The following is a 26,818-nucleotide window of genomic DNA, read 5'->3' as shown; positions in this document are numbered from 1 at the left end:
TCACACACGTAGCATTTATTGAGATGGGTTAGGAGTTTTTTAATGAAAAAATGAGTTAGGACGTTCCTTCCAAATAATTACGATTCTTAAAATCTTTTGTAATAAATATTATTTTTTTCCGGTCCTTCTCCCTAATTTTCCCTTTCTTACTTCCAACTTCTCAGTCTTTGTGTCTCTCTTTTTCTTTTTTTAAATATCATTATTATAAAAGTAAAAATAGAAGTCTTTTGTGTTTCTTTTTCAGTTAAAATACTCTCTAAAAAAAATATAAATGAGAAACGCTTAAAAATTGTCTTTGTCATGAATATGATAATATCTTTATAGAGTATTGATTTTCTATTTCTCCCCATTATTCATATCTATTATTCTTATTGGCTACTTATTTCTATTTTGTTTCCAACTCACACTCTCTTCACTTCTTTCTGTTTTTTTAAAAAATAATTTGATTATTCTCTCTCTCATCCTCTCTCTCCTTATTAGTACGGACATTTAGGATATATACCTTTTACATATTTATTGTCCAAAAATAATTTCAACTATTTTTTTATCCATGTAATTTAGTTATTCTTCTATTCATCTCTTATAATAAAAAATGAAGGGGGTATTAGAATTTCAATTAGAAGACACAGAGTCGCTGCGGCTCTTTTATATTAAAAAAAAATCTTTTGCTTTTTCTTTATTGTTAAAATACGTTGCGTGATTCTATCAACAATGTGGGGTCCGGATGCTCTTAGAATTCTTCTCTCTCATTTACTTCTCATAATCCTATCTCTATTGTTAGTTTAAAAAATAAATAGTTCAGGTTTAATATTTTTTTTAAAAAAAAGATATGCACCACCTTTCTTCTATTTATGTACTATAATAATAACAATTTTTAAAAATATTATATCTGAACTATTTATTTTTTGATTCAATGCTGGAGATGAGATTTTATAGTGGAAAAAAAGAGAAAGGAGATTCTGAGAGGATCTGTTTTGGTGTGCAAGTAATTTTAACTCTCACTTCAAATCATAAATATTATTTTGTTATTATGATGATTAAAAATATATATATTGACTAAATGTCCAGCTAATTGTTCTAGAAGTATCTGTATTTTATTTTAATTTATCTTCAATAATTGACTTCAGAAAATGTGCTTGCTAGGCAAGCAATCAACTACAAGGACATGAAAACACCAAGTTTCTCTCTCTTTCATGTTCTATAAGGACGTGGAGAAAATATAAACCGCGATCAATTCTCAAATTAATAAAATATGTGATTTAAAGTTGTTTGAGTTTTTATTGTTAAGTTATTCAATTAATTAACGACATATATATTGAAAAAAAAGATCACTTTAATAGGCATTCTTTGAGAAATTCATGGAGGGAGATCGACATTTACAGCTAGTGTTGATCAAAACAGGATCAACCACATTATATTCTCAGAATTTTTCATAAACGCAGAGACTAGAGACAGAAGAGCTCGTAATTTAAACCAACACTCTGCATTAATTGTACAATTATGAGGTTAACATACGTTTTGCGTTAAACATTTCATCAAACAAGTGGTACGCATAAAAACTAAATAGGAATTAAACTAGCTTTTACAAAACAACATCAGATCAGACTCATCTGACTCAGACCCAGGTTTCAAAATGTGGCGGTGCATTTGTTTGCCTTTGGCCAAAAAAAAAAAACCATACATGTGCAGCCCTTTAGAACAATTGCAGAAGGTTGCTTCAACTATAAACAGAACAAGATGATAAATGTTAATGTCGCGTTCCCCACCATATATGCTCTTGTTTGGGTACATATCGGTTCCTGTGTTTACATTAGTCACATACATATATATTAGCCGACAATTTAAAAATAAAAACAGTTACTATTAAACAATGGTAGCATAGCTAATAATAAATATTAAATATCTTAAATCGGAATGAGAGTCTATACCAACACAAGCAATAATAATGGGGAAAAATAGAAAGATGTGACATATTTTAAATACAGCATATAATGTTTTATAAGTTATCTTGTACTGACAAATAAAAATTTTTGGGGAAAAAATTTGACTTGATTGAATAAAAAAATCCATTTATTTATTTAATTTTAAACCGTTTTAAAGATAACTGCTTCTGTTAAATTTAGAGACCAATTCAAACTCAAATTCACCAATTCTCTATTCAGCCGGAGTTGAACTCGACTCTAATGATTTTAAATGGGAGTGATTTATTGAAACAGTCAAACAATTCTCAGTCTAACTTGCCAGCAAGAATCACAAGGACTGGCTCTCTTCAAACACACTTAAAAGTTACTTTGGAAAACCCACAGCAAATATCGAGGATAAAAAATAACTTAAATAACCGTTTATAAATTTGTGCAATGTATGTGCATAATCAATATCATGCATCAACATATCATACAACTCTCTGCTCCTCCCTTTTTATAAGGAAATTTTATGCAGAAGGGTTCTTGTAATCCTATTTATAAGAAATAGTATTTTGACTAGAGCATTTATTAAAATTTTCCGTTTTATTACCATCATAAAAAGGGGGTTTTATTATTAATGAGATGTTGAGATCAATTATCAAAAGCCACTAGTCAATTATTAAATGACGATGTTGTTGGAAAGAAATTTTATGGGTAACATTATATATATTAACTTGCTTAATGGTGATTCTGAAAAATTTAAAAAATTGACACTTAACCAAGTCGAATTATTTTTTAAAATCTAAGTAAAATAAGTTAATAAATACTTATAAAAAGGATTAGAAAGAATAATAATTGTTTTTAAGTATTAATTTATATAAGAAGTATGAATAAAAGATACATACCTATACACATAGGACCTGGAACTATCCAAGCATGATGGCTGATGAGGCGTCCTGGTTTGGAGTATCAACCTCTCATTCTCCTTCCGCAACAAAACATCCCATATCTTGTCCACCAGATGGCCCACTAAATTCAGATTTCTGCTCATTTGTCATTAATTAAAATTCATTAGAAACCGGATTCTCTTTTAAATAGGCTGCTAATTGTTTTAATTTTCCATAACGAAACAAGATCGACCATGTTTGATGAAGATTAAAGTTGTAATTCTTCCGGTTTTTAATTTAAGAGCTTGTTTAATTTGACTCTTATTTTGATCATAAATATAAGACCTCAGTCTACTTTATCTTTCCTATTTAATTTTTTTTAAAGATAATTCTTGTAATAATAATAGTTCTAACTTCTAACCAATACACACTTGATTAACAAGGATAACTTAAGAAAGACAATACCTATTTATTACAAAAAACTAACGTAGCTAATTTTCTTAATGTACTCAAATTAGTTAACTAGTTTTTATATTAAAGAGTCCTTCAGTAATATTTTTTGATTAGAATGACTCGCAGTCGATCACTGTCGAGTCCTTATAACTCTGTCAAAAATATAAATTATGAGAATGGAGTTACCCATGTGACGGGCATGCCGCGGGAGAAGAATCTTCAGGCGTAGGGTCATCATCATCGTGTGAAGAGCCGCCGCCGGAATTGGGTCCGTCGTCAGGTGAACAATTCTGCGATGAAAGTCCTTCATTCCCGTGGCTCATACAGTCCAGTTTTCTCTTCACATCAATAACTATATCCTTCAAAAGGGCAGATTCCTTTCTACACAAACAAAATGCCATTCACTAAGTGGAGACTGTTTAAGAGACAGTCATTTGAATTTAACACAACTAAATTGATCTCTGACTAGATAAACTTTCTTATTAATGGTGAGAGAGAGAGAAAGCAATTAACTAGTACGTACTTATAAGAAGAGCTATCCCAACCAGCGAGATCGGCCGCTTCTTTCATGGCGTTCTCCCACCGTTGCTTTGTCTCCTTCACATTGGACCTAAACAGGTTATTGTGATTTCTGAAAATATTTGAATAACTCCTTTTCTTTCGGACTTCTGAAGGACTAATTCCATAGAAAATGGGGAGGACAATTTGTCCGTTTGTTCTCTTGCAGTTCATTATCTTCACTAGTTCATCCAAAGTCCAACTTGAGGAGGCGTAGTTTTTGGAGAAGACGACGAGTGAAATCTTGGATTGCTCGATTGCTCTTAAAAGCGTGGATGATATTTCGTTCCCTCTTTCCAGATCGCGATCATCCATGTATGTTCTGATATGACTCGTTTCCAAAGCTTCATGGAGATAGCTTACGAAACCGTAGCGGGTGTCTTCTCCTCTGAAGCTGATGAATACCTCATGACTATTTTCTCCTGTAATTGGGCTAGTGTTAGAAGATGAAGGCTGGGAAGATGAACATGAACAAGATGATGCTGATGATGATGATGGTGGTGATGATTTTAAATAGTCCTGATGATGAATATTTTCTCTGGTACTAGAGCTGGGGTCGAAGAGGGATGAAGAAGCCGATGCTGCTGCTGCTGATGATGATGATTCCATGTAGGTGTCTTCTACTCCATGAGTGTTTTCTCTGCGACTAGGGCTAAGGATGGCCGAGAAATACAATGAATCGTGTGAAGATGAAGAAGATGACGCTGGTGATTTCATTTTGGGTGACTCTTGCTAATTAACAATTCTTCGTTCAATTCACTTTCAGGATTGTGTTGCAGCAGGAGGGTTGACCAAAGGCAAAATCCATAAGCCGACCGCTTGCTGATCTGCTGAGGGACATTATTTTTCCCAGAAAGTAGAAAGTAAAATTTCAGTGGAGGTGGACAAGATTTCAGAATATGCCTTTTCAAAACTGTGACATCATGCATGACGGATTCATCTCGGAGTGAAGATTGTGAGAACTGAAGGAAAGTGAGAGGCCTAACATATAGCAAACAGAACTGGGAAGTGGGAATAAAGAGATTGAAGGTTTCTTACTTTCTTGCCTTGGTCGGTTACGAAGGTTTTTACTGCCGTTGGATCTATCGGACAGCTGAACGTGCGTGATTGGTATAGTCCGTTAGATTCATCTAACCAACCCAACTCTTCTGAAGAAACAACTGCCTTACATATAAAGGATCGATTAGCATTATACCTATGCTGACTGAGTCATCTCGCATAAACGCGTACAATTAAGAAAGAGTTTGGAAACTTCCAGGAAGACGAGGTTGCCAAACGTTTAACATTTAAAGTCCTTGATTGATTAACCTAATTTTTCGTGTATTAAGTTTTTATGGAACTTTGGAAATCATCGTAAGTTCTTGAGGTAAAATTTATTATTCCTAGCTCGTATGTTGTTAGTTTATTCATAGTCACAAATAATTAATTTTATATTTTTCCATGTTATATCTCTCCAATAATTGTGTTTTTATTATTTTAATTCAAACAGTTTAATTTAAAGCAGATGCTTGCAACCAAACGATGATTTTGTGTTCCTTTATTTATTTACAGCAAGACGTATTTTAATGATTTAATAATTTGCAAGAATGCTGATGCAGTGAAAACGATAGTCAAATTGTTTAATTAAGAAACATTCAAACTCCGAAGTCAGGGTCAAGTTCAGCTCGATCAAGCCCAGTCAATTTTTCGGAAGTCCTATGAAATATGAATTATGAGAAGCCCCGATAAATAATGATGCTTGTCTCTGGTCCTAATAGTAGTATTAAAGCTAGGTATGATGCCAAAGCTTTCCATGATTTTTCGTGAACAATCCGCATGCGTCAAGTATATATACAATGCCAGAGATCAAATTAATGACCTCATTTATCTGAAATTCCCATGTTAATATCACGTACGCCTCAAGTTCTTCTTAACGTTTTGCAATGGGCCACAGATTCCTATTTTTTCCTTTTGCATGCGAAAGAAATTAAAGCTGGATACAATTTGGACAACAGTAATTGAGTCTAATAGAAGGAACCAGTTTCATAACGTGACAAATCAATATTTAAATTATTACTGAGAGATGTGTTTATATTTAATGCTCAACAATGTCTTGAACATGGTTGTTCTTCATAAGGAGACACCTATGTTAGGAAAAAAAAAGTGAATATGATATAGTCATTTCTATTACACTACAAACTTGATCCACCTCATTGGTAACATAGAGCTGCGTGATTAAAGTGCCCGTTTGCTTTCACTAAAATAAGTATTTGTACGGTTTACAAAACTAACTCATTTCTTTCTTTTTTTCCCCATCATTTTGTATATTTATCTTGTGCAACATAAAATGTAATGTACTAATGTCTGTGTGTGTGTATACACACGACCAACACCTGGTGCTGCTTTTTTCTTTTTTTTCCGGTTATGAAAGAACTTCAGTGTCTTGAAACGGAAGGAATAAAGGACACTCGCAACTCACTAGGGATTTTTTTTTTTTTGGGTTTTTGTATGAAAGAAACTTGGGCAGCTAGTCATAGTCACATTCACCCGGATTCGATCGTTGTTACTTCAAAAAGGGCATGCTTTATGTCAACATCACTTTAACCTTTTTTTTTTTTTTGAGTGGGACGTCACTTTAACTTTAAATATGCTTACTGACCACCCGTGAGCTATTAAAACACATGTATATGTCTACAGACTCGGGGACAAAAAACGATATTTTTATTAAGAAAATAATAAACTCGAAGTATGAAATTGTAATCCAAAATCAAATTAATTACGTAGAGAATTAGATCAAAAGAAAGTTGAAGAGTAAAACAAAATTTATAATATAATTGAAGGATAAAAATACATTGGGACCAAATATGTTTCATTCTATTTATGGGCGAAGTGAATAGTTCCCAATCCTTTAATTATGTGTTATCAAATGGTCCGGCGTTATTTAAGAAAAAATATATATTTACAGTAAAATCTTAAGAGCGGAAAATAATAGCGGAATTTGACCAAGTCGATCTTGTGAGTTGGAGTGAGGAGACCGGCTTTTTTTTTTCCCTTTTACGATTAACTTAATGAGTTGTATAATATATATATATATATATATATATATAAAATACTCTAGCCAACCAAAAGATTCGGATTCCTCCATTATCAGCTTAATTTAGTTGCTGCGTTACGTTGACCCAATTTTTTTTCATTTGGATTCTTGTGTCATAAAAATGTATCTATGCCATTATATAAATTGTTCGGATCCTGTGAACATTTGGTCCTTGTATATTCTATGATAAACCTTATGCTCATAGAAGTTAAAGATACTCTAAATCTAATAAATTCGGCCAAAATGTGGGGTGGCTTGGAGTATAAATGGGTATATAATAATTAACAATGCTCATATGAAATATATCTTTTTTACATGGTTATTATCATATTGTCTCGTTGCAATAGACAAAAACTATAGATGGCTTTTATAAAGTGAAAAATATCTATGGTTATAAATATAAGCAAGAGTTTACGGCTATGTCTAGGCAGACGTTATTTATTTCTATAATTAATAGCAGTCTTCTAAACTTTAATGAAATAGTGGGCAACCGTTTTGATGAGCTATCAAATTTGTCAACATTTATTTCTAAACTTTATTTATGCAAGTAGTAATTTTATTTTAGCCAGCATAACAACTTTGTACGTTAGTAGCAGAGTTGTGAGTAGGGGTGTGCATGAAGCCCAAATGCCCACAGAGCCCGCCCGAGCCCGAAGAAAAATTGCCCAGCCCAACCCGAAAAAAAGAGCCCGAAAAAGAATGGGCATCTTTGGGCTGGGCATTTCATGGGCAGGGCTGGGCATCGGGCAGGACATGCTGCCCTGCCCATTTGGCCCTGCCCAGATTATATATATTATAATTTATAAATAATATTAATATATTACATTTCTTTACCTAAAAAAAAGTTATCTCCCTCCTCTTTGCAATTTAACTTATTATTATTACATGTCTATTAGTTTTCTATTTTAGGGATCTAATTCTTCTAAAGAAGCAGTAGTATCTTGTTTTTAACTTGTTCTTCGTGAGCTTTATTGTGCATATCCTATTGTTTGTTGTTGTTGTAGTGTTGGCTATTTATAAGTCAATCTCTCCTCTATGTCATTAACAACTTTCTTTGTTAGAGAATGGAGTTCATACATTACATATTTGTATAAATAAACAATTTTGAATATTTATGCAAGATAGAAAACAAGATTGGGGTAGGAGCATGGAAAGAAAATTGGGGTTTAATTATCTGAATTACATGTTTTCTATTTAATTTATATTTAGTTATTTTGTATTAATTTTTTATGAACAAGTCATATGATAGAAAGAAGTCTTTTAGTTGTATGGACTGCTAACTGCATTGTATCGCATAATAAGTATTTACATATTAAAAGTCGTTATATTAAATTATTATGAGATTATAAGATTTTTTATTTTTCTTTTTACAATTATTTTCATCCCATTTTTATATGGTCTATGTTATTCCTGTTAGCCTATTGCTTCAGTTTTAATATCTTTTTGCAATCCTTTAGGTAACATTTAATTTTTGCCACTTAAATGGATAATCAAGTTTCTATTACATCGCCATCCCTGGCTCCCAATGGAATATCTCAATGTGCTTCAACCCCTCTTCAATTTTTTCAGATGTTTTATTCTTTTCTCAACTTTCTGGAGATTAATGCAAACCGTTTGAATTTCAAGACTTTAATTACAATCTTGAGAGTTGTTTTGTTCTAAATAGATTATGAATATTATTTATTTGGATATTTCCTAAGACTTGTTTTGAATTATTTTTGGATAATTTTAATGTGTGAAAATAAAATTATGAAATGTAATTTTCAGGTATGGATGAAAGTTTTTTTACATGTGATATCAGTAGGTCATCACCATTTGGGCAGCAAAGCCCGCCCTGCCCAGCCCGCCCATGCCTAGCCCAAAATGGTTAGGGCTTCTATGGGCAGGGCCGGGCAGCGGGCTGCAAAATGCAGCCCGTTCATGTTTCGGGCTGGGCATCGGGCAGGGGTTCTGCCCTGCCCAGCCCTGCCCATGTGCACCCCTAGTTGTGAGCTTACAAGCTGCAACTTTAAACCTATTGAAGCCCAAAACATAGTACAAGGGCCCAAAATGACAAGATGGGTTTTCTCTCTAGGGTCTCACTGTTCTAGATCCTTCTTATTGTATCAGCACACCCTCCTCACAATTGTTGTACATACAATACTTCACTGTACATGCAATACATAAGAGAAATACACACACATGCAATACACAAGAGGAATACACACACATAGTTTTCATACTTTGTTTCTCTCCTTTTTGTCTCTTTATGGTATCAGAGCCATACTCCTAGGAGATGGCTAGCTCTCCAACTCCCAGCTCTATCACCACCCCACCTAACACTCCTTCCTCGTCCACCTATCCATTCACAGCTCCTGCTTCACATCTTTCTGGCCATGTCACTATTAAGCTCACTCAAGACAACCATCTTATCTGGAAAGCACAGATCATGACTTATCTCTATGGTCAACAGTTGTTTGGTTACATTGATGGTTCTATACTTCAACCTTCTCCTAAAACTTCTTCTGGTTTGCCTAACAGATACTATATTTCATGGTTCCATCAAGATCAACAGGTTCTATCAATTCTTCTTACTTCTCTTTCTGAAAAAATAATTCCCCAGTTCATTAGACACAAAACTTCAAGATTAATGTGGATAGCCTTGGAGACATCTTTTTCCCAGCAGACACAAGCCAAGCTAGTTCATCTTCATCAATAGATCACTAACTTGAAGAAAGGTGGAGAATCAATGTCTAAGTATCATAAAAGAGCCACTATACTTGCTTGCTGACTCTCTTGCTGCCGCCAGAAAACCTGGAGCAGATGATGACTTTATTACCTATCTCCTTGCTGAAACAATAGGAAGGATCTAGAACAGTGAGACTCTAGAGAGAGAGCCCATCTAGTCATTTTGGGCCTTGTACTATGTTTTGGGCTTCAATAAACAGCCATAACCATACGCTGACATATATGTAAATTTAACTTTTAAAATACAAAAAAAAAAAATCAATGATTCAATAAATTCCAATATAAACTTCATCAACGACGTCGTTACAGCAAAAAAGAACAAGTACTAATTACCAAATCATTGTAATATATTTAGTACAGCTCAAACAAAGGATCCGTTATTCCTACCATAATAAAAAAGAAATACTACCTCCAATCCTTAATATAAAATCTAGTTTGTGGTTTAAAAATGAACAAGAAACTAGATCTTATATTAAAGGTTGTATTAGAGGGTAGTACATTAAAACAAGATGTGCAGCTAGAAATAATTTTTGGTGGTGCTTGAAATTTCCATTTCAGAAAGCAGGTCAGGGGTGAGGCGAAGCTTCCTCCACTTCTTCTCTATTGTTATGTATTTGTTCAGAAATCTCTTCTTGAAGCTGTGCCGGTTGCTCTAACCTCTTTCCGCTGCAAATCGCCAAATCCATGTCTCCAACCAAACAAAATATCCATAAAACGTAAAACGTCCCCACATTACAATAAACAGAGAGGAAGATTATACATAGAACTTCCATCAATATTTGCCTTGCAAGATGATCGAGACTAGAAATAAGTATCAGTGTTGGTTAAATTTCCATATGGGAAAGCAAGTCAGGTGTGAGACGAAGCATCCTGAACTTCTTCTCCATTTTGAGTCGTGTGATGCGTTCCAGGGTTGCCTCATGGTTTCTTTTATTCTCAGAACTATATACTTCTTCCGAAAACTCTACTTGAAGCTGTGAAAGTTTTCTCTAACTTCTCAACCTGCAAATCCAGGTCTCTGACGTTCACCCCATCAACTTCCTCCAACACAAACTTCCCTATTTCCTCCACGATCTCATGTTCTGTCCTGCATATACATCACAAAATATTTCTAAATCTACTATCTGATTTTTTTCTCTTAAATTCAATTCGTACAATCAATTAATACCTGTTGATGGTACAATCCCAGCCCGAATAAGTAGAAGCTTCCGTCAAAGCATTCCTCCATTACTGGACCTTCTCCGAGCTACCCTTAAATTCTGTTCATGAACTGCAAATGCTTCTTCATAACTTGCCATCTGCTTACGGACAGTGCTTGGATCTACGTCATAGAAGACAGGCACTAAATGAATCATATGAAGATGAAGAAGGCGATGATGAAGCTGATGATTTCATTTTGGGTGACTCTTGCTAATTGACAATTCTTCGTTCAATTCATTTTCAGGATTGTCTCGCAGCAGGAGGGTTGACCAAAAGCAAAATGCATAAGCCGGCCTCTTGCTGATCTGCTGAGGGACGTATTTTTCCCGGAAAATAGAAAGTAAAATTTCAGCTATGGTGGACAAGATCCCAGAATATTCCGTTTAAAACTGTGACATCATGCGTGACGAAGTCATGTTGCAATGAAGATTGTAAGAACTGAGAGGAAAAAACATGGAAGGAGGTTTGACAAACATTAAGGCGAGGTGAAAGAGAGGGGCCGAACATATAGCAAGAAGAGCTAGGAAGAAAAAGATTGAAGGTAAACGCAGCGTTTTGCAGCCTTTCTTGCTTTCTTGCTTGGGACGGTTATGAAGGTTTTTTTGCCGTTGGATCTATCGGACAGATGAACGTGCGTGATTTGATGTCCGTTAGATTCATCTAATTAATGGCCAGGACCAAACCCTTCCAAAGAAATTAAGAGGATTGATTAGCATTATGCTGACTAAGTCATCTCGCATAGACGCATACAAAAAGAGTTTGGAAACTTCTAGGAAAATGAAAATGCCATATGTTTAACATTAAATCCCTTAATTAGTCCTAACTCAAGTTTTTATGGGAAGGTTGGAAATCATCGCAAGTGTTTGAGGTAAAATTTGTTATTCCTCGTATGTTGTTATTCATCGTCGCAAGTAATTAATTTCATTTTTTTTTTCATATTATCTATCTCCAAATATATATAATTGGTTAAGGGTGCATCCAGCACTCCCAAGTATTTTGCCAGGTGCACCTAGTGGCCTAAAATAATTTATGGTGCAATTTTGCCCTCAAAGTAATTAAAATGGTGCACCGGTATTCTATACTAACGGATCTGTTACTTTGACCGTTAAATTAATGAGTCAGCACAAGTTTGACCAAAATAATCTGACGTGGCATGTCTAATAAGCAGGTGACGTGGAATTTTTTCGGGGTTAAGGTGCATCCAGCACCCCCAAGTATTTTTCCAGGTGCACCCAGTGACCTAAAGTAATTTATGGTGCAATTTTGCTCTCAAAGTAATTAAAATGGTGCACCGGTATCCTATGCTAACAGATCTATTACTTTGATTGTGAAATTGATGAGTCAGCACAAGTTTGACCAAAATAATCTGACCTGGCATGTCTAATAAGCAGGTGATGTGGAATTTTTTTCGTCTGCCACTGCTTTGTTTTCTCTGTTCAGTAAATGCTCTTTTCGGCTCTTGGAATTTTTTTCAGAGTAAGAAATTTTTTCAGAGATACTCCTCTGGTCCTATTTATAGGGTAGAGAGAGAAGATATTTTTTTGGTCCTATTTATAAGGCACTGAGAGAAATTTTTTGTATGAATGCACAAATTTACCCCTCATTTATTATTGTATTGACTTTGTTTATATAAGGTATAATGTATATTAAATAGGGATAAAGTTAAAAAGTTATTAAAATTTAAATGAGAGTTAATGAAATTTAAGGTTTTCCTTGGTCTGTGTGAAACATGCTGGAAGTGCCTTATAAATAGGACCAGAGGAGTAATATTCAGACAAAACAATGAAATTAACAAGAAAAGCCATGTCACCTGCTTATTAGACATGCCAGGTCAGATTATTTTGGTCAAACTTGTGTTGACTCATCAATTTCACAGTCAAAGTAATAGATTTGTTAGCATAGGATACCGGTGCACCATTTTAATTACTTTGAGAGCAAAATTGCACCATAAATTACTTTAGGTCACTAGGTGCACCTGGAAAAATACTTGGGGGTGCTGGATACACCTTAACCCCGAAAAAATTCCACGTCACCTGCTTATTAGACATGCCACGTCAGATTATTTGGTCAAACTTGTGCTGACTCATCAATTTAACGGTCAAAGTAACAGATCTGTTAACATGGGATACCGATGCACAATTTTAATTACTTTGAGGGCAAAATTGCACAATAAATTACTTTAGGCCACTGGGTACACCTGACAAAATACTTGGAGGTGCTGGGTGCACTTTAACCCTATATAATTTGATCAATTAATATCTTACTGATCGATCTAATCAGATATGCCATTAATCTTATTTTTTTTTTATCGTTTTTATACAACGAAATTGTGTTTTTAATTTTAATTCATATACTTTAATTTAACTAATTAGTGTAAAGTTAGCCAAAAGAATGTCCCTCGCAGGTTGCTCTTCGCAAGAAAATACCACTGTGTCAGTGACGTCGTGAATTTCGATTGGTTGACGTTAATTAGTCCAGGGTGGAAGCAGATGCTTACAACCAAACGATGATTTTCTGTTCCTTTTTTATGCTGAACAAGACGTATTTTAATCATTTTATACTACCTCCGATTCTTAATAGAATATCTCATTTAATTTTTATTTTGGTCCTAAATATAAGACTCCAATCTATTTTGTCTCTCATATTTATGTATTTTCTTCTAAAGTAGTTTTTCTAATAATGGTAGTTATAGCCAATATACTTGATTAGTAAGGATATTTTAGAAAAAATAATATCTATTTATTACAAATAAATAACTCAATTTATAGTTTTAATTTTTTTAAATTAGTTAACTAGTTTTTATAATTAGGACCAGAGGTAGTAAGTTGTGACGAAACGCTGATGCAATATAATGAAAATGATAGTCAGCGCGTTTAAGAAAAGAAACATTCAAACTCCAGATTAAGTCAAGGTCCAGTTCAGCCTAATCGAGCCCAGTCAGGTCTTCCAAAAGTTCTATATATGAACCAAAAAGCCCGATAAATGATACAGCCTCTTCGGCCATATGCCCACCAATGTTGATTTGGTTAGTAAGGAGTTAACTCGTAATTTTGTCAACGTGAGAATTTTATTGATGGGTAATTTTTAAATGTGTCAAGATTCAACTCATTAAAACTTTTTGTTATATAAAAAAACTAGGCATGATACAGAAGTTTTACATGATTTTTTGTGAAGAAGGCAAGCTTCAAGTACTATTTCTAGTCGTTAACATAAAAGTTAATTTGGTTTTAAATATAAAGTTTCAATTTATTTTATTTTTCATATTTACTTTTTTTTTAAGATAGTCTTTGTCATAATTATATATGTTAAATATTTATTCATATGACAGTTTTAGTTAATATACTTTATTAGTAAAGGTATTTTAGAAAAAATAATACTTATTTATTATAGACAACTAACTTAACTAATTTTTTTTAATCTACTTAAATTAATTAACTAGTTTTTCTATTAAGTACATGTAGGATATTATATTATGTTATGCCAAAGATCAAATTATCTCAATCATCTAAAATTCCCATATTAATATCACGCCTCGAGTTCTTTTTAACGTTCTGCGATGGGTTACAATCTCACAAAGTTGGATACGATTTGGTCAAATTCTACTACAAACTTGATCCACACCTCATTTGTAACATGGAGCTCAAACTGAGGATCTGTTTCTGCGTGATTAAACTTCCCGTTTGCTCAAGTATTTTTACAATTTAATTACAAGGCCAAGCTCATCATTTCATATACTCTTCCGGTCCTTATTATAAGACCCAATTTGACTTTTTATTTGGTCCTAATTATAAGACCCAATCCATTTTATCTCTTATATTTATGCATTTTTTTCCAAGATAATCCTTCTAATAATGATAGTTTTAGCCAATATACTTAATTAGCAAGGATATTTTAGGAATGACAACACTTATTTATTATAAATAACCAACTTAACTTACTTCCTTAGTCTCCTCAAATAAGTCAATTGGGTCTTATAATTAGGACCGGAGGAGTATCATATACTTGTACAAAGTAAAGTGAGTTTTAATTGAATCTTGAAAGAAATTACACAGAGATAGATTCCATATTTTGTTAACAGTGGATGCTCTTGAATATGCCACTATCACTTTGTCTAGAAATAAGCTTTGCTGTTAACAAAATTAAATGTGATGGTTCATACAGAATCCTCTGTTATTTAGCAAGCATATACATGAGTGCTTGTTTGACAAATAAATCTTCATAATGACTGTAAAAAGAAGTTTTCTTTTTTTCCATTTTACTATACAGGATAGTTGTCAATTCTTACTCCCTACAACGCATTTACAGCAATAAGATCAGATTAATTAATAGCGGCATGCTTTGAGAAATTCATAGAGCTATATAGATCCGATATTGCAGAGTGTTGATGGAAACAGCGTGGATGAACCACATTATAATCTCAGAAGAAAGGTATGAGTTCATAAGCCCAGCTAAACCAAGCACAAACACATTCGGGGGAACAACACCTTATTAGACTTCATCCAAACATTTGAAACAAGTGGCACAAATTAAAAAGGAATTAAACTACTACGTACGAATAACAACATCAGACTCAGACGCAGTTAAGTCTCAGAATATGGCCTTATTGCACTCGGAAAGACATACGTCGTACGATCGAGGAGAGCATAACTGGAGATGGTTGCTGTGAATGCAACGCAGCGTTTCAGAGTGAATTTGTAGAAGATGAGGAGGAAGGCTATTGTTGTGCGTGCTCCATCGATCGTGTTAGGTTTCCCACCAACGTTGCGCTGACCTCTGTACATAACGGTTCCTGTGTTTGACTTCACATTGTCATTAATTGCCTTTGTGAAATATATATATATATATATTTGCCTCCTCATCAGACCACCACAAAAGGGTCCCATATACACTTGAAAGTTCCTTATATATCTACTATCTCCGGTATTCAAAAGCCCATTTGACTTTTAATTTGGTAATAAATATAAGACCTCAATCTATTTTGTCTCTTATATTTATTCTTTTTTCCCTCAAAATAGTCCTTGTAATAGTTGCACATGTTAAACGTTTTATCACATAGTAGTTTTAGCTAATAAATATGATTAGTAAGAGTATTTTAAGGAAGACAACACCTATTTATTATAAATAACTAACTTAACTAACTTTCTTAATTTACTCAAATTAGTCAATTAGTTCTTATGTTAAATGACTGGAAGTAGTATTATGTTAAGATTTTCAATCACACCTAAATATATATCTTATTTTTTTCATATAGATTTATAATTTAATGATAATACTCCTCCGATCCTTAATATAAGATCCAATTGTTAAGTTAGTTTTGGTCCTAAATATAAGACCTATTTCTCATATTTATCAATTTTCTCTAAATTATTCCTATAGATACTCCCTAAACTATAATCAAGTAGAAGAGGGAGAGGGGGTATTAAAAAAGATGATTATGGTATTTTAGAAAAATGTGTCACATTTTTTTATAATTAACTAACTTACCTAACTTCTTTAATCTAATCAAATTAGTTAAATGGGTTTTATATTAAGGACCGAAGGAGTATCTATTTTAAAAAAGATAACTCCAACAATCTTTTCACGGTGGGAAAAGGCTTACCGTTTTTTTAACCTGCTTGTACAGTTAAAAGTAAACTAATACTCCTTCGATCCTTAATATAAGACTTATTCAACTAATTTGATTAGATTAAAAAAATTAGGTAAGTTAGTTAATTGTATAAAATATGACATGTCTTTCTTAAAACACCATAATTATCTTTCTTAATATCCTCCTTTCCTTATTTACTTGATTATGGTTGAGTGAATATCCATAAGGGTAACTTAGAAAAAATTGATAAATATAATAAATAGTTCTTACATTTATGACCAAAATTAATTTAACAATTAGGTCTTATATTAAACACCGGAGAAGGAGTTATTTTAAAGTATTTATCTAATGAGTATGAATAAAAGGAACGTACCTATACACAGAGGATCTGGAACCATCCAAGCTTGAGGGTTCTGGCTGATCTGGATGATCATGCCCCCGGGTTATGGGCATCACAGATTCTAATTCTAGTTGTCTCTTAACTTCCACAGCTATAACTTCCACAAGCTCTGATTCCGTTCTATACCAAGAGACACACATTATTAGTCCTTGGAGATCTATTGTCATTTGTCAACGCCCTATTTTATTTTATCTGGGCCCCACAAAAATAATAACAAAAATATAATTTTCTTGATTCTCTCTTGCAATTTGAAAATTCTCCTTTTACAATAAATAATTAAAACAAGTAGTTATATAATAACAACAACAACAATAATCTCATCCATGATTTCAATCCGGATTAGAAAACAGAGAGAAATCCACTGCTTCATCATCTTGTTTTTCTTAACCTGCAATCCATTAATTATTTTTTTTTCTTTTGAGGACTGAAACTAATTCTGGTATTATCGCGTGTTTGATTATTTACTTGAATATGTGGTATTGGAGGCATGCATGATGAATTTTGGTTTGTCTCTTTCTTATTCCCATCATGGTTCGTGATGTGGCAAATGAATTTGATTTGTTTCCTTGTTATTGACTCCTATATGTACCTTATTCTGTTTCTGTACATCACATTTTTTTAAAAAAAATTTTCAAAACTATCCCCTTAAAATTTTTGATGGCGTATCGCATTAATCCCCCCCCCCCCCCAAAAAAAAAACAGGAGATTGGGACTTGGACGACGACATCCATCTCCATGTAAAGCTCTACAAAGAACGCCATCTATATATTGATAGTTTAACACAGCTATTAATCTCTGACCAAACAAACTCTCTTAGTAATGCCGAGAGAAAGAGAGAGCAATATTAATTAATCGGTACCTGTAAGTGGAGCTTTCCCAACCAGCGAGATTGGCGGCTTCTTTCATGGCGATCGCCCACCGTTGTGCTGTCTCGTCCATGATGGCCCTAGACAGGTTCCTGTGATTTTTAAAAGCAGTTGAATAACTCCTTGTCTTTCGGACTTCTGAAGGACTGATTCCATAGAAAATGGGAATGACAAGTTGTCCGCCTGTTCTCTTGCACTTCATAATCTTCTGCAGTTCATCCAAAGTCCACTTTGAGGAGGCATAGGTTTCGGAGAAGACGATGAGTGAAATCCTGGATTGCTCCATTGCTCTTAAAAGTGCCGATGATACTTCGCTTCCTCTTTCTCGATCGCAACCATCCATGTATGTTCTAATATCATGCCTTCCCAAAGCAGAACGGAGATGGTTCACGAAACCGTGGCGGGCATCTTCTCCTCTGAAGCTGATATATACGTCATGAGTATTTTCTCCGTTACTAGGGTTAGGGTCAGAGGATGAAGCAGAAGAAGATGATGCTGATTATTGCATCAGGGTGACAGAGATTGAAAGAGGGTGAAGAATGGAAGGACGCACACTAAAATGGTGCTCACGCTTTTATTGTATAACCTGTGCAATACAATACATTAGAGGAAAAGGAGAGAGCAGGTGGTTACAACAATATATTAGCTTCCTGGAAAATTCTTAAGCCGGCTGCTTGCTGATCTGCTGAGACACATATTACCAGGAAAATAGAAAGTAGTATTTCAGTGTACGGAAACTTCCTGGAAAATGAGCGGGTCAAATGTATAAGATTAAATCCCTTAATTAATTAAGCCTAGCTTTTCGTTGTACTTGTCTGATCCTTAATATAGAATTTATTTAACTAATTTAATTAGATTAATAAAATTAGATAAATTAGTTAATCATAAGAAATATCATATGTTTTTTCTAAAATATCATAATCATTTTTCTTAATATCTCCTTCCCCTCTCATATTTGATTATTATTGAAGGAGTATCACTAGGAATAATTTAGAAAAAATAATAAATATGAAAAATATGTCTTATATTTAGGACAAGATCAATTCTCTAATTAGGTCATATATTAAGAATCAGATGAGTATTAAGTTTTTTTTACAAGAAGTTTGAAAATCATTGCAAGTGTTCGATGCAAAATTTATTGTTCCTCGTATATTGTTATTCATTGTAGTCGCAAGTAATTAATTATATATATTTTTAATATTTCTCTCCAAATTTGATCAACATACAATATCTTACTGTACTAACTAGATGCCTATTAATCTTAATTTTGCATTGCTTTTGTTAGCACTATTTTCTTTCTTTTTTGGCACAAAGTTTCTTATAGTTTAATTATATGTAAAATTTAACTTAATCTGTATTTGTTCAGAAATCTGTTCTTGAAGCTGTGCCGGTTGCTCTAACCTCTCAATCTGCAGATCCATGTCTCCAACCAAACAAAATATACATAAATAATAAAACATCCCCATGTTGTAATATAAGCAAATGGATATTGTATATAAAACGTCCGTCAATGGTGCTTGAGAAAGAATAGATAATACAATGAGGATAAATGAATATTCTGAGACACTGTAGTGGTTGTACTCAGATTCCTTTCATATATATAGGACGCAACAGATAGGGTTTCTATGAGCTATACAATTATAACCATACACGTGTAGGGAGGAGATATAAATGATACAGTTGTACAAGTATTTAACCGTATAAACAATAAACAATGTAATTATATTCTAACATTCCCCCTTAAACGAGAGGGTGCAATACGCATCCCGAGTTTGTTTCTGCATGACTGAAAAAGAGCTTGAGCAAGGGGCTTGGTAAAGCAATCTGTTACTTGTTGAGTTGAAGGAATATATCTAATGTCGAGCTTTCTTACTAACACCATATCTCACACAAAATGAATGTCTATTTTGATGTGTTTGCTTCTAGCGTGTTGCACTGGATTTGCTGCCAAGGCCTTAGCACTGAGATTATCACACCAAATAAGGGATGGTCTCTTTATGAATAGACCTAATTCGAAGATTAGGGAGCTCAACCATTGTAGTTCACTGCTCCATCAGCAAGGGCTCGGTACTCTGATTCTGTACTGACCGAGCGATAACTCTTTGTTTCCGTGAGGACCAACAAATCAATGCACCTCCAAAGTATACACAAAAACCACCCATCGATTTTCTGTCATCAATGTTTGTTGCCCAATCAACATCAGTAAAGGCATGTAACTGTAAAGACTTGAGAGGTTTCAGATGTAATCCAAAATGATAAGTACCCTTTAGATACCGAAAAATCCTCTTTACTGCTTGAAAATGAGTGGTCCTTGGTTGAGAAAGAAATTGACTAAGCTTAGTTACAGAATAAGCTATATCAGGATGTGTAGTAGTTAGGTACTGTAGAGACCCAATTGCTTGCCTATACAGAGTCGGATCATTCATTAATTCACCATCATTCATTGAGTATTGTCTCCCAGTAACCATAGGAGTAGTGACAGGTGCACAATCAAGCATATTAAATTTCTTCAATATATCAAGTGTATATTTAGCCTGATTAAGATAGATGCCTGAACTATCTCTATAGACCTCAAGACCAAGGAAGTAATACAATGGACCGAGATCCTTCAAGGAAAATAGAGTATTCAGTATTTTCACAAAGGTATTCAAGTAGTTCAGATTGTTTCTAGTCACCAAAATATCATCCATATAGATCAAGACAAATACTATTAGCTTGTCTGTCTGTAAGAAGAAGAGGGAGATATCACTCTTAGCATTTTGAAATCCCCAATTGATTAAAGTGCACCATAAGCGATCAAACCAAGCTCTGGGAGCTTGTTTTAAACCATATATTACTTTGACTAACTTTCAGACATGATTCGGTCTCTGCTGGTCGACAAAGCCCTTTGGTTGTATCATGAAAATGTCTTTTGGCTTTAGGAGTGACCCATCTGGTTGGAACTTAGTTTTGAAGACCCATTTGCTATCAACAAGTTTCTGGCCTCTGTATGGAACTAATATCCAGGTATGATTTCTTTGGAGTGCATCAAATTCTTCTGCCATTGCACGACGCCAATGAGAGATGGCTAGGGCATCCTTGACTGACTTGGGTTCTGAGCACTTGGACAAGGAAAGTGGATCTTCAGAGTTAAGAAGCCCGACAAAAGGATATTTGGGCTTAAAACACCCGTTTTGGCCCGTGTTGTCATGACATGAGTGTTCACATCTCTTGGCAGACTGACTGGAGGAGATGGGCCATCATTTGAAGCTTGGCCTAATGAAGAATGGACGTTAGTTCACCTGAAGTTTCTGGTTGATTTGCAGCTCGGTCCAAAGAAGTATGATCAGTTGCTTGAGTACTATTGGACCCATCACTATCAACTGAAGAGATGGATGGATTAGGCTCATGGACTGGATCAGCTGTGTCATGAATTCTCGGTGGTTGAATAATCAGAGGCTGAATAATGGATGGAGAGACAGAGCCCAATTTGCGATTAAGAAAACCTGTGGCAAAAGGAAACAGAGTGGGATAAAAAACAATATGTCTAGAAACAAAGATTTTCCCAAAGGCGCTTAAACACCTGGATCCTTTATGCTGAGCGGCTGGTCCGAGATATACACATCGTTGACTATGAAACTGAAATTTATGCTCGTTACACGGTTTCAAACAAGGATAACATGCACACCCAAACGGTTGGAGACTCTTATAATCTGGATCCTTTTTATATAATTTGAACAGAGGAGTTGAGCCATTAAGCATTGGTGTTGGAAGTCTATTAATCAAGTAAACAGCCATATAGAAAGCATCCACCCAGTACGTGAGAGGCATATGAGCATGCGCAAGTAAGGTTAGCCCAGTTTCAACTATATGTCTGTGTTTTCTCTCTGCTCTACCATTTTGTTGAGAAGTGTAAGGACAAGTAAATCTGATATTAATACCAGCAGTTTGAGCAACAGGAATAAATGGTTTATACTCTAATCCATTGTCACATTGTAATGATTTTATTTTGGCATCAAACTAATTTTCAACAAGAGCTCGAAAATGATTAAAGGCTGTGATTGCTTCTCCTTTATGTTTGAGTGGATATAACCATGTGTAGCGACTAAAATCATCAACAAAATGGATATAAAATCAGTAACCATTAACAGATTGGACCAGAGATGGTCCCCAGAGATCAGTATGAATTAACTCTAAAGGAGAAGAAGCTTGAGAATAAGACTTAGGAAAAGGTAATAGCTTTGATTTTCCAAATTGACAAGCTTCGCAAGTATAATTTTCATTCACATGGATATTCAATTTACACTTATTTAAAACTTGCTTCAAAACTTTAGAACCAGGATGTCCAAGAGTATGGTGCCAACAAACAAAATCTGGAACTGAATGCGTGTCTGCGACATGTGCTTGTGGCTGAGGAGATTTAGGTCCTATTGGATACATTTCGTGCTTAGGTGTTCCCTGCAACAAAGGATGTCCTGTCTTCTTGTCCTTCACAACACAACCATTGTTAGTAAATTGAACATGGACAGGATTGTCTTCAACCAACCTATTTACACTCATCAAGTTCTTAGTGGCAGATGGAACAAGTAACACATTCTTAAGTAGAAGCGTAGATTGAGAATGATTGTAAGGAATAGTAGTAGAACCGACGCCCAAGATAGGACTCCTTTGTCTAGTACAAGTGTATAGATGAGTCTTACCTATGGGAGCAACATAATCCAGCTGATCTGAATCCGGTGTGATGTGATAATTTGCTCCACTATCCATACACCAAGCCGGGTCAGCAACTGAGTAGGGATTAGCATAGTAAGCTTATGGGTTATAATGATCTGGAGCCCGAGGACGATGAAAACCAGAGGAGTAGAAGTTCGGTTGGGGAGGCGGGTACGCATTTTGCTAATCCATCCGATCATAGCACGTTGCAGCAAAGTGTCCATACCTTTCACAATAGGTACAGAACGGGCGACCACTACGGCCACCACCACCACTACAGCGTCCTCTGGAGTAACCACTGTGAGAGCCGCCACGGCCATGCCGGCCACCATGATTATTGCTGGAGTTAGAGGAGCGACGGCCTTCATCAGACATATCGGCCTTTTGTGCAATATTGGCACTGGGTTGAATGGTCAAAGATGACATTTGACTGAGCTGCTCAACGCGACTTTCAAAAGCTAACAGAGAGGCCTGCACTTCGACCCAACTGAGATGAAGTTGGTCCGATAGCTTGACTACAATGGCATTGTAATCAGCATCGAGTCCATTAAGAGTGTGCAAAATAAGGTCTTTGTCGACACTGGTGCTCCAGCTAGTGCTAGCTGATCTGAGATATTTTTCATCTTACCCAGGTACTCTTTCATTTTCAGATTGTTCTTTTGTGTGCTATGGAGCTTAGTTTTGTGAATCATAATCCGAGCCTTTGTTGAAGCACAGGTAAGGCTTTTGGCTGCAGTCCACAACTCTTCGGCCGAACGACAGTGGAGCAGCTATGCTGCAACATCTTGAGTCATCGTATTTCTCAACCATCTGACGAGCATACGATCTACAGAATACCATTTTTCATACTCTGGGTTTGATTTTGCCCCAGTAGTATCGCCGGCTACAGCTGGAATGAGACGAGGAGGAGCATGACCGAGACCGTTGATGTGGGATTCCAGCTTGTTTCCCTCTATTAGAGGCAGGACGACCGACTCCCAAACAAGATAGTTGGTGCGATCCAGCTTGATCGCAGAGGTCTGAGAGGATGAATTAAATAGACTATAAGTCTTTGTGACTGTTGAATCAGAAGCATCAGACGTATTGGGAGACGCCATTTCCTGGCTCTGATACCAAGAAAGAATAGACAATACAATGAGGATAAATGAATATTCTGAGACACTATAGCGGCTTTGCTCAGATTCCTTTAATATATATAGGACACAAAGATAGGGTTTTATGAGCTATACAATTATAACCATACACGTGTAGGGAGGAGATATAAATGATACAGCTATACAAGTATTTAACCGTATAAACAATAAACAATATAATTATATTCTAACAGCTTGCAAGATCTTTACTTCTCATGGAGGTCGAACGCGGCATTCTTAAATTGTGATAGATCAAGCTGATTGTTATTGGATGTCAAATTTGTATCAAGCTTATTATTATTGGATGTGAAATTTGTTCTAAGTTTTGAATTTGGGATTGAAATATGCGAAATATATATACACCATTTGATTCTAGTCACTTGCAGGAGTTTCTCACATACTAAGGAGAGCATTAAATAGATGAAACCTTTCACTTTTGTGAGCATCAAACACTAGTCTTCAACTTTACTATAATTAATAGGGAAAAAAAATTAGAAATGAAGTACTATCTCCGGTCCTAATTATAAAAGCTAGTTGACTAATATGAGGAGATTAAGAAATAAGTTCTTAGTTATTGTAATAAATAGGTGTTGTCTTTCCTAAAATATCTTTACTAGTCAAGTGTGTTGGCTAAAACTACAATTATTAGAAGGACTATCTTAGGAAAAATTGCATAAATATGAGAAACAAAGTGAATTGGAGTCTTATATTTAGGACTAAAATAAAAATCAAACAAAGTGTTATATTGAGGACCAGAGGTAGTATTAAAAAGATAAAAAGTGACAAATAAAAAGAACCAAAATTTCTCTCTGACAAATAATAACGATTAGAGTGGTATAGATGAGAGAAAAACCTTGGGTATAATTACTTTCTTCACAAAAGTCAACTGGAGAGAAGTTGAAAGGAAATGATACAAATGAATAGAAAATTCGCTTGGAGTTTCGGGGAATGGAGGAAACGTGTTTTAATTAAGTCAACTTTGAAAGAATTGAAAATAAATCCCACCTTATCAGTTGAATCTAGATTCTAGAAAAAATGCAATGACCCCCCAAAAAATCTACAATTAATTTTGATAGTTAATAAAACTGTGTGATTAGTTGGGAATTTTAGGAGACCACCAAAACTTTATTTAAAGATAAATAAGAACACTCCAATTTCATCATGTTTTAATTAAAATAACATGAAAGAGATTGCTCATACCAAACGGACCCTTAACGGAGGGCACAGGACTGCACCCAACTCTGCCTGCGGACTCTTCATTTTTAGTTTCTGCTACACATTTTTCTTACAGATTACTAATTTAATTATTTTGTAACATTTAAAAATTTAATTATTTTTTACTAGAAAAAAATTCAATTATTTAGCTTTTATTTTTGGGATCGGAATAATTGTTATATAAGACCAAGAAAAAAAAGGAAATTATCTTAATTAGCGTATATATTTTAGCCAACCAAAAGATTCAGATTCCTCTATTATCAGCTTAATTTAATTAGTTTCTGCGTTACTCGACCCAATTTTTTAAATTAAAATTAATGGGTTTATACTAATTTTGGTTCCTGAAATTTGATTTCATTTCGATTTTGGTTCCTGAAATTTAAACTAATTATTTCAGTCCCTGAAATTGGATTTTATTTTGATTTGCTTAAAAATGTTTGGTCACTGAAATAAAGTTTTGGGAACCAAAACTATTGGTTCTAAATTTTAGGAATTAAAATCAAAATAAGACCACATTTTAGAGATCAAAAACAATATTCTTCTAATCTTAAATGTAAATTGTTGTCACAAAATGGGTCTTATATTTACGAGTTGAAGAGTATTAACCCAAAATTTATTTACACCATTATATAACTGTTTGCATCCTGTGAACATTTGGTCCTTGCATCTTGGAAGAGTATTAACCCAAAATATTTAATAATCATGGTAAGGATGCCAATTGCCAACTGACAATTAAATAAGGACGTAAACTATCACATAAACTATTAATATGTTTGTGTATATTTTGTCAACTATGAGTTGTGCTGGACAATCAAAAGTTTGCAAAGTTCACTCAGTTTTTAGTACGAGGAAAATTTAATTAGGATAGGCTTAATTGCTCTTTACTCTCTGCAACTCAAAGAAATTATTCTATACGAATGATTTATAAGGGACAAGAATGGTACTAATTCTAATGTTTGAAACTAAAAGGATGCTTGGATAAAACTAAATCATGTTTTTAAAAGTGATTTTACTATATATGAAGTAAATATATCAGGGGAGTTTTGTCTCTATTATTTGAAGGCATCTCCTTCACAAGTGCTTTTGAGATTAGGCGAACACCTTGTAGAGTCTTCGCCAAGTGCTGTAATTGAGTCAACTTATTTTTTTTTTTTGGGTAACATGAGTCACTTTGAACATGAATGGAAAATAAATCCCCCTTCATTGCTTGAAGCTAGATTCTAGAAACAAGTGCAATAATACGGCAAAAAGAAAAAAAAAAAAAAACAAGAAACAAGTGCAATAATGACCCGGAAAATTTTCCAAATAATTGGTACTAGTATTCAATATCACTGAAGTTTGATTAGTTGGGAATCTTCAGGAACAACAAAAAATTTATTTAACGATAAATAGGAACAATCCAACTTGCCATATGATAACCGTCAACGCATCAAGCTAGTGGGGTTCTTAATTATAGCCGTCGAGTTTGACTAATCAACATTTTTTCAGGGACAATGAGAATTTTGGTCAAACAAAAAAAAGAAGACGTTAAGAGCAGACTTCAAGTCGTGGAAACTTCTTTTTTTAAAAAAAAAACAAAAACAAAAAGAGTGAATAAGACGAGTAAAAATGACTGGTAATAGAAAGAGACCTTTATTAGTTATTTACTGCTAATGTTACTCTTCGAAATAAAATATGCTTACAATACGGATGCAGGCTGCCTTAATTTCAGATGAATTAATAAATATATTTGTTACAACACTAATTATTAAAAACACGCTTCAATCCAAATAAATTCATTTCAATATATGACTGCACAAAGTTTGAATCAATAAATAATCTAAAATTTATAGAAAATCATATTATTTATAAGTCAAAAATAATATGACTACTTTATTTGCAATTTGATTTTAAACTATATAACATAATATAATGAAATCCTATGCGTGAAACAAGTATAGGGAGTTGAGCCAAGTCAACTTTCCTACTTTCATTTTTTTCTTTTTTTGGGTGGGGGTTTTGTTTTAGGTCCTTCTTGCATGTATGACGACTCAAACAACTTAAAATAAAACATTAAATCCTTTTCATTCGGGTTTTTTTTTTAACCATTAAACCGGATAACTCTTCACAAGTCTTTTTGTTAT

General features: G+C 34.3%; 1 protein-coding gene across 1 annotated transcript; it reads right to left on the bottom strand.

Moving 5' to 3' along the window:
* Nucleotides 1-1,636: 1,636 nt before the first annotated feature.
* LOC114750100 (disease resistance-like protein DSC2) lies at nucleotides 1,637-24,179 on the bottom strand. The gene is made up of 6 exons (XM_028938641.1): nucleotides 24,169-24,179; nucleotides 16,414-16,416; nucleotides 3,768-4,547; nucleotides 3,431-3,625; nucleotides 2,810-2,947; nucleotides 1,637-1,799 (listed from the first exon to the last, which is right to left on the bottom strand). The coding sequence occupies exons 3-6, from the start codon at nucleotides 4,517-4,519 to the stop codon at nucleotides 1,748-1,750; spliced, it is 1,137 nt and encodes a 378-aa protein (XP_028794474.1). The 5' UTR covers nucleotides 4,520-4,547; nucleotides 16,414-16,416; nucleotides 24,169-24,179; the 3' UTR covers nucleotides 1,637-1,747.
* Nucleotides 24,180-26,818: the final 2,639 nt, after the last annotated feature.

The sequence above is a fragment of the Neltuma alba genome, unplaced genomic scaffold, assembly GCF_004799145.2.
Source record: "Neltuma alba isolate B1F8T4 unplaced genomic scaffold, ASM479914v2 tig00006327_pilon, whole genome shotgun sequence".
Classification (NCBI taxonomy): domain Eukaryota; kingdom Viridiplantae; phylum Streptophyta; class Magnoliopsida; order Fabales; family Fabaceae; genus Neltuma; species Neltuma alba.
Note: the sequence above shows the minus strand (reverse complement) of the source record. Positions and strands in the feature narration are given on the sequence as shown.

Bases quoted from the DNA above. Each gene is read 5' to 3' on its own strand.
- LOC114750100 (XM_028938641.1), bottom strand. From the start codon at position 4,519: ATGAAATCACCAGCGTCATCTTCTTCATCTTCACACGATTCATTGTAT. The intron at 2,948-3,430 runs GTAACTCCATTC...ACAAATGAGCAG, and splicing joins GCGGCATGCCCGTCACATGG to AAATCTGAATTTAGTGGGCC. The intron at 1,800-2,809 runs GTATGTATCTTT...ATGTAAACACAG, and splicing joins TCCAGGTCCTATGTGTATAG to GAACCGATATGTACCCAAAC.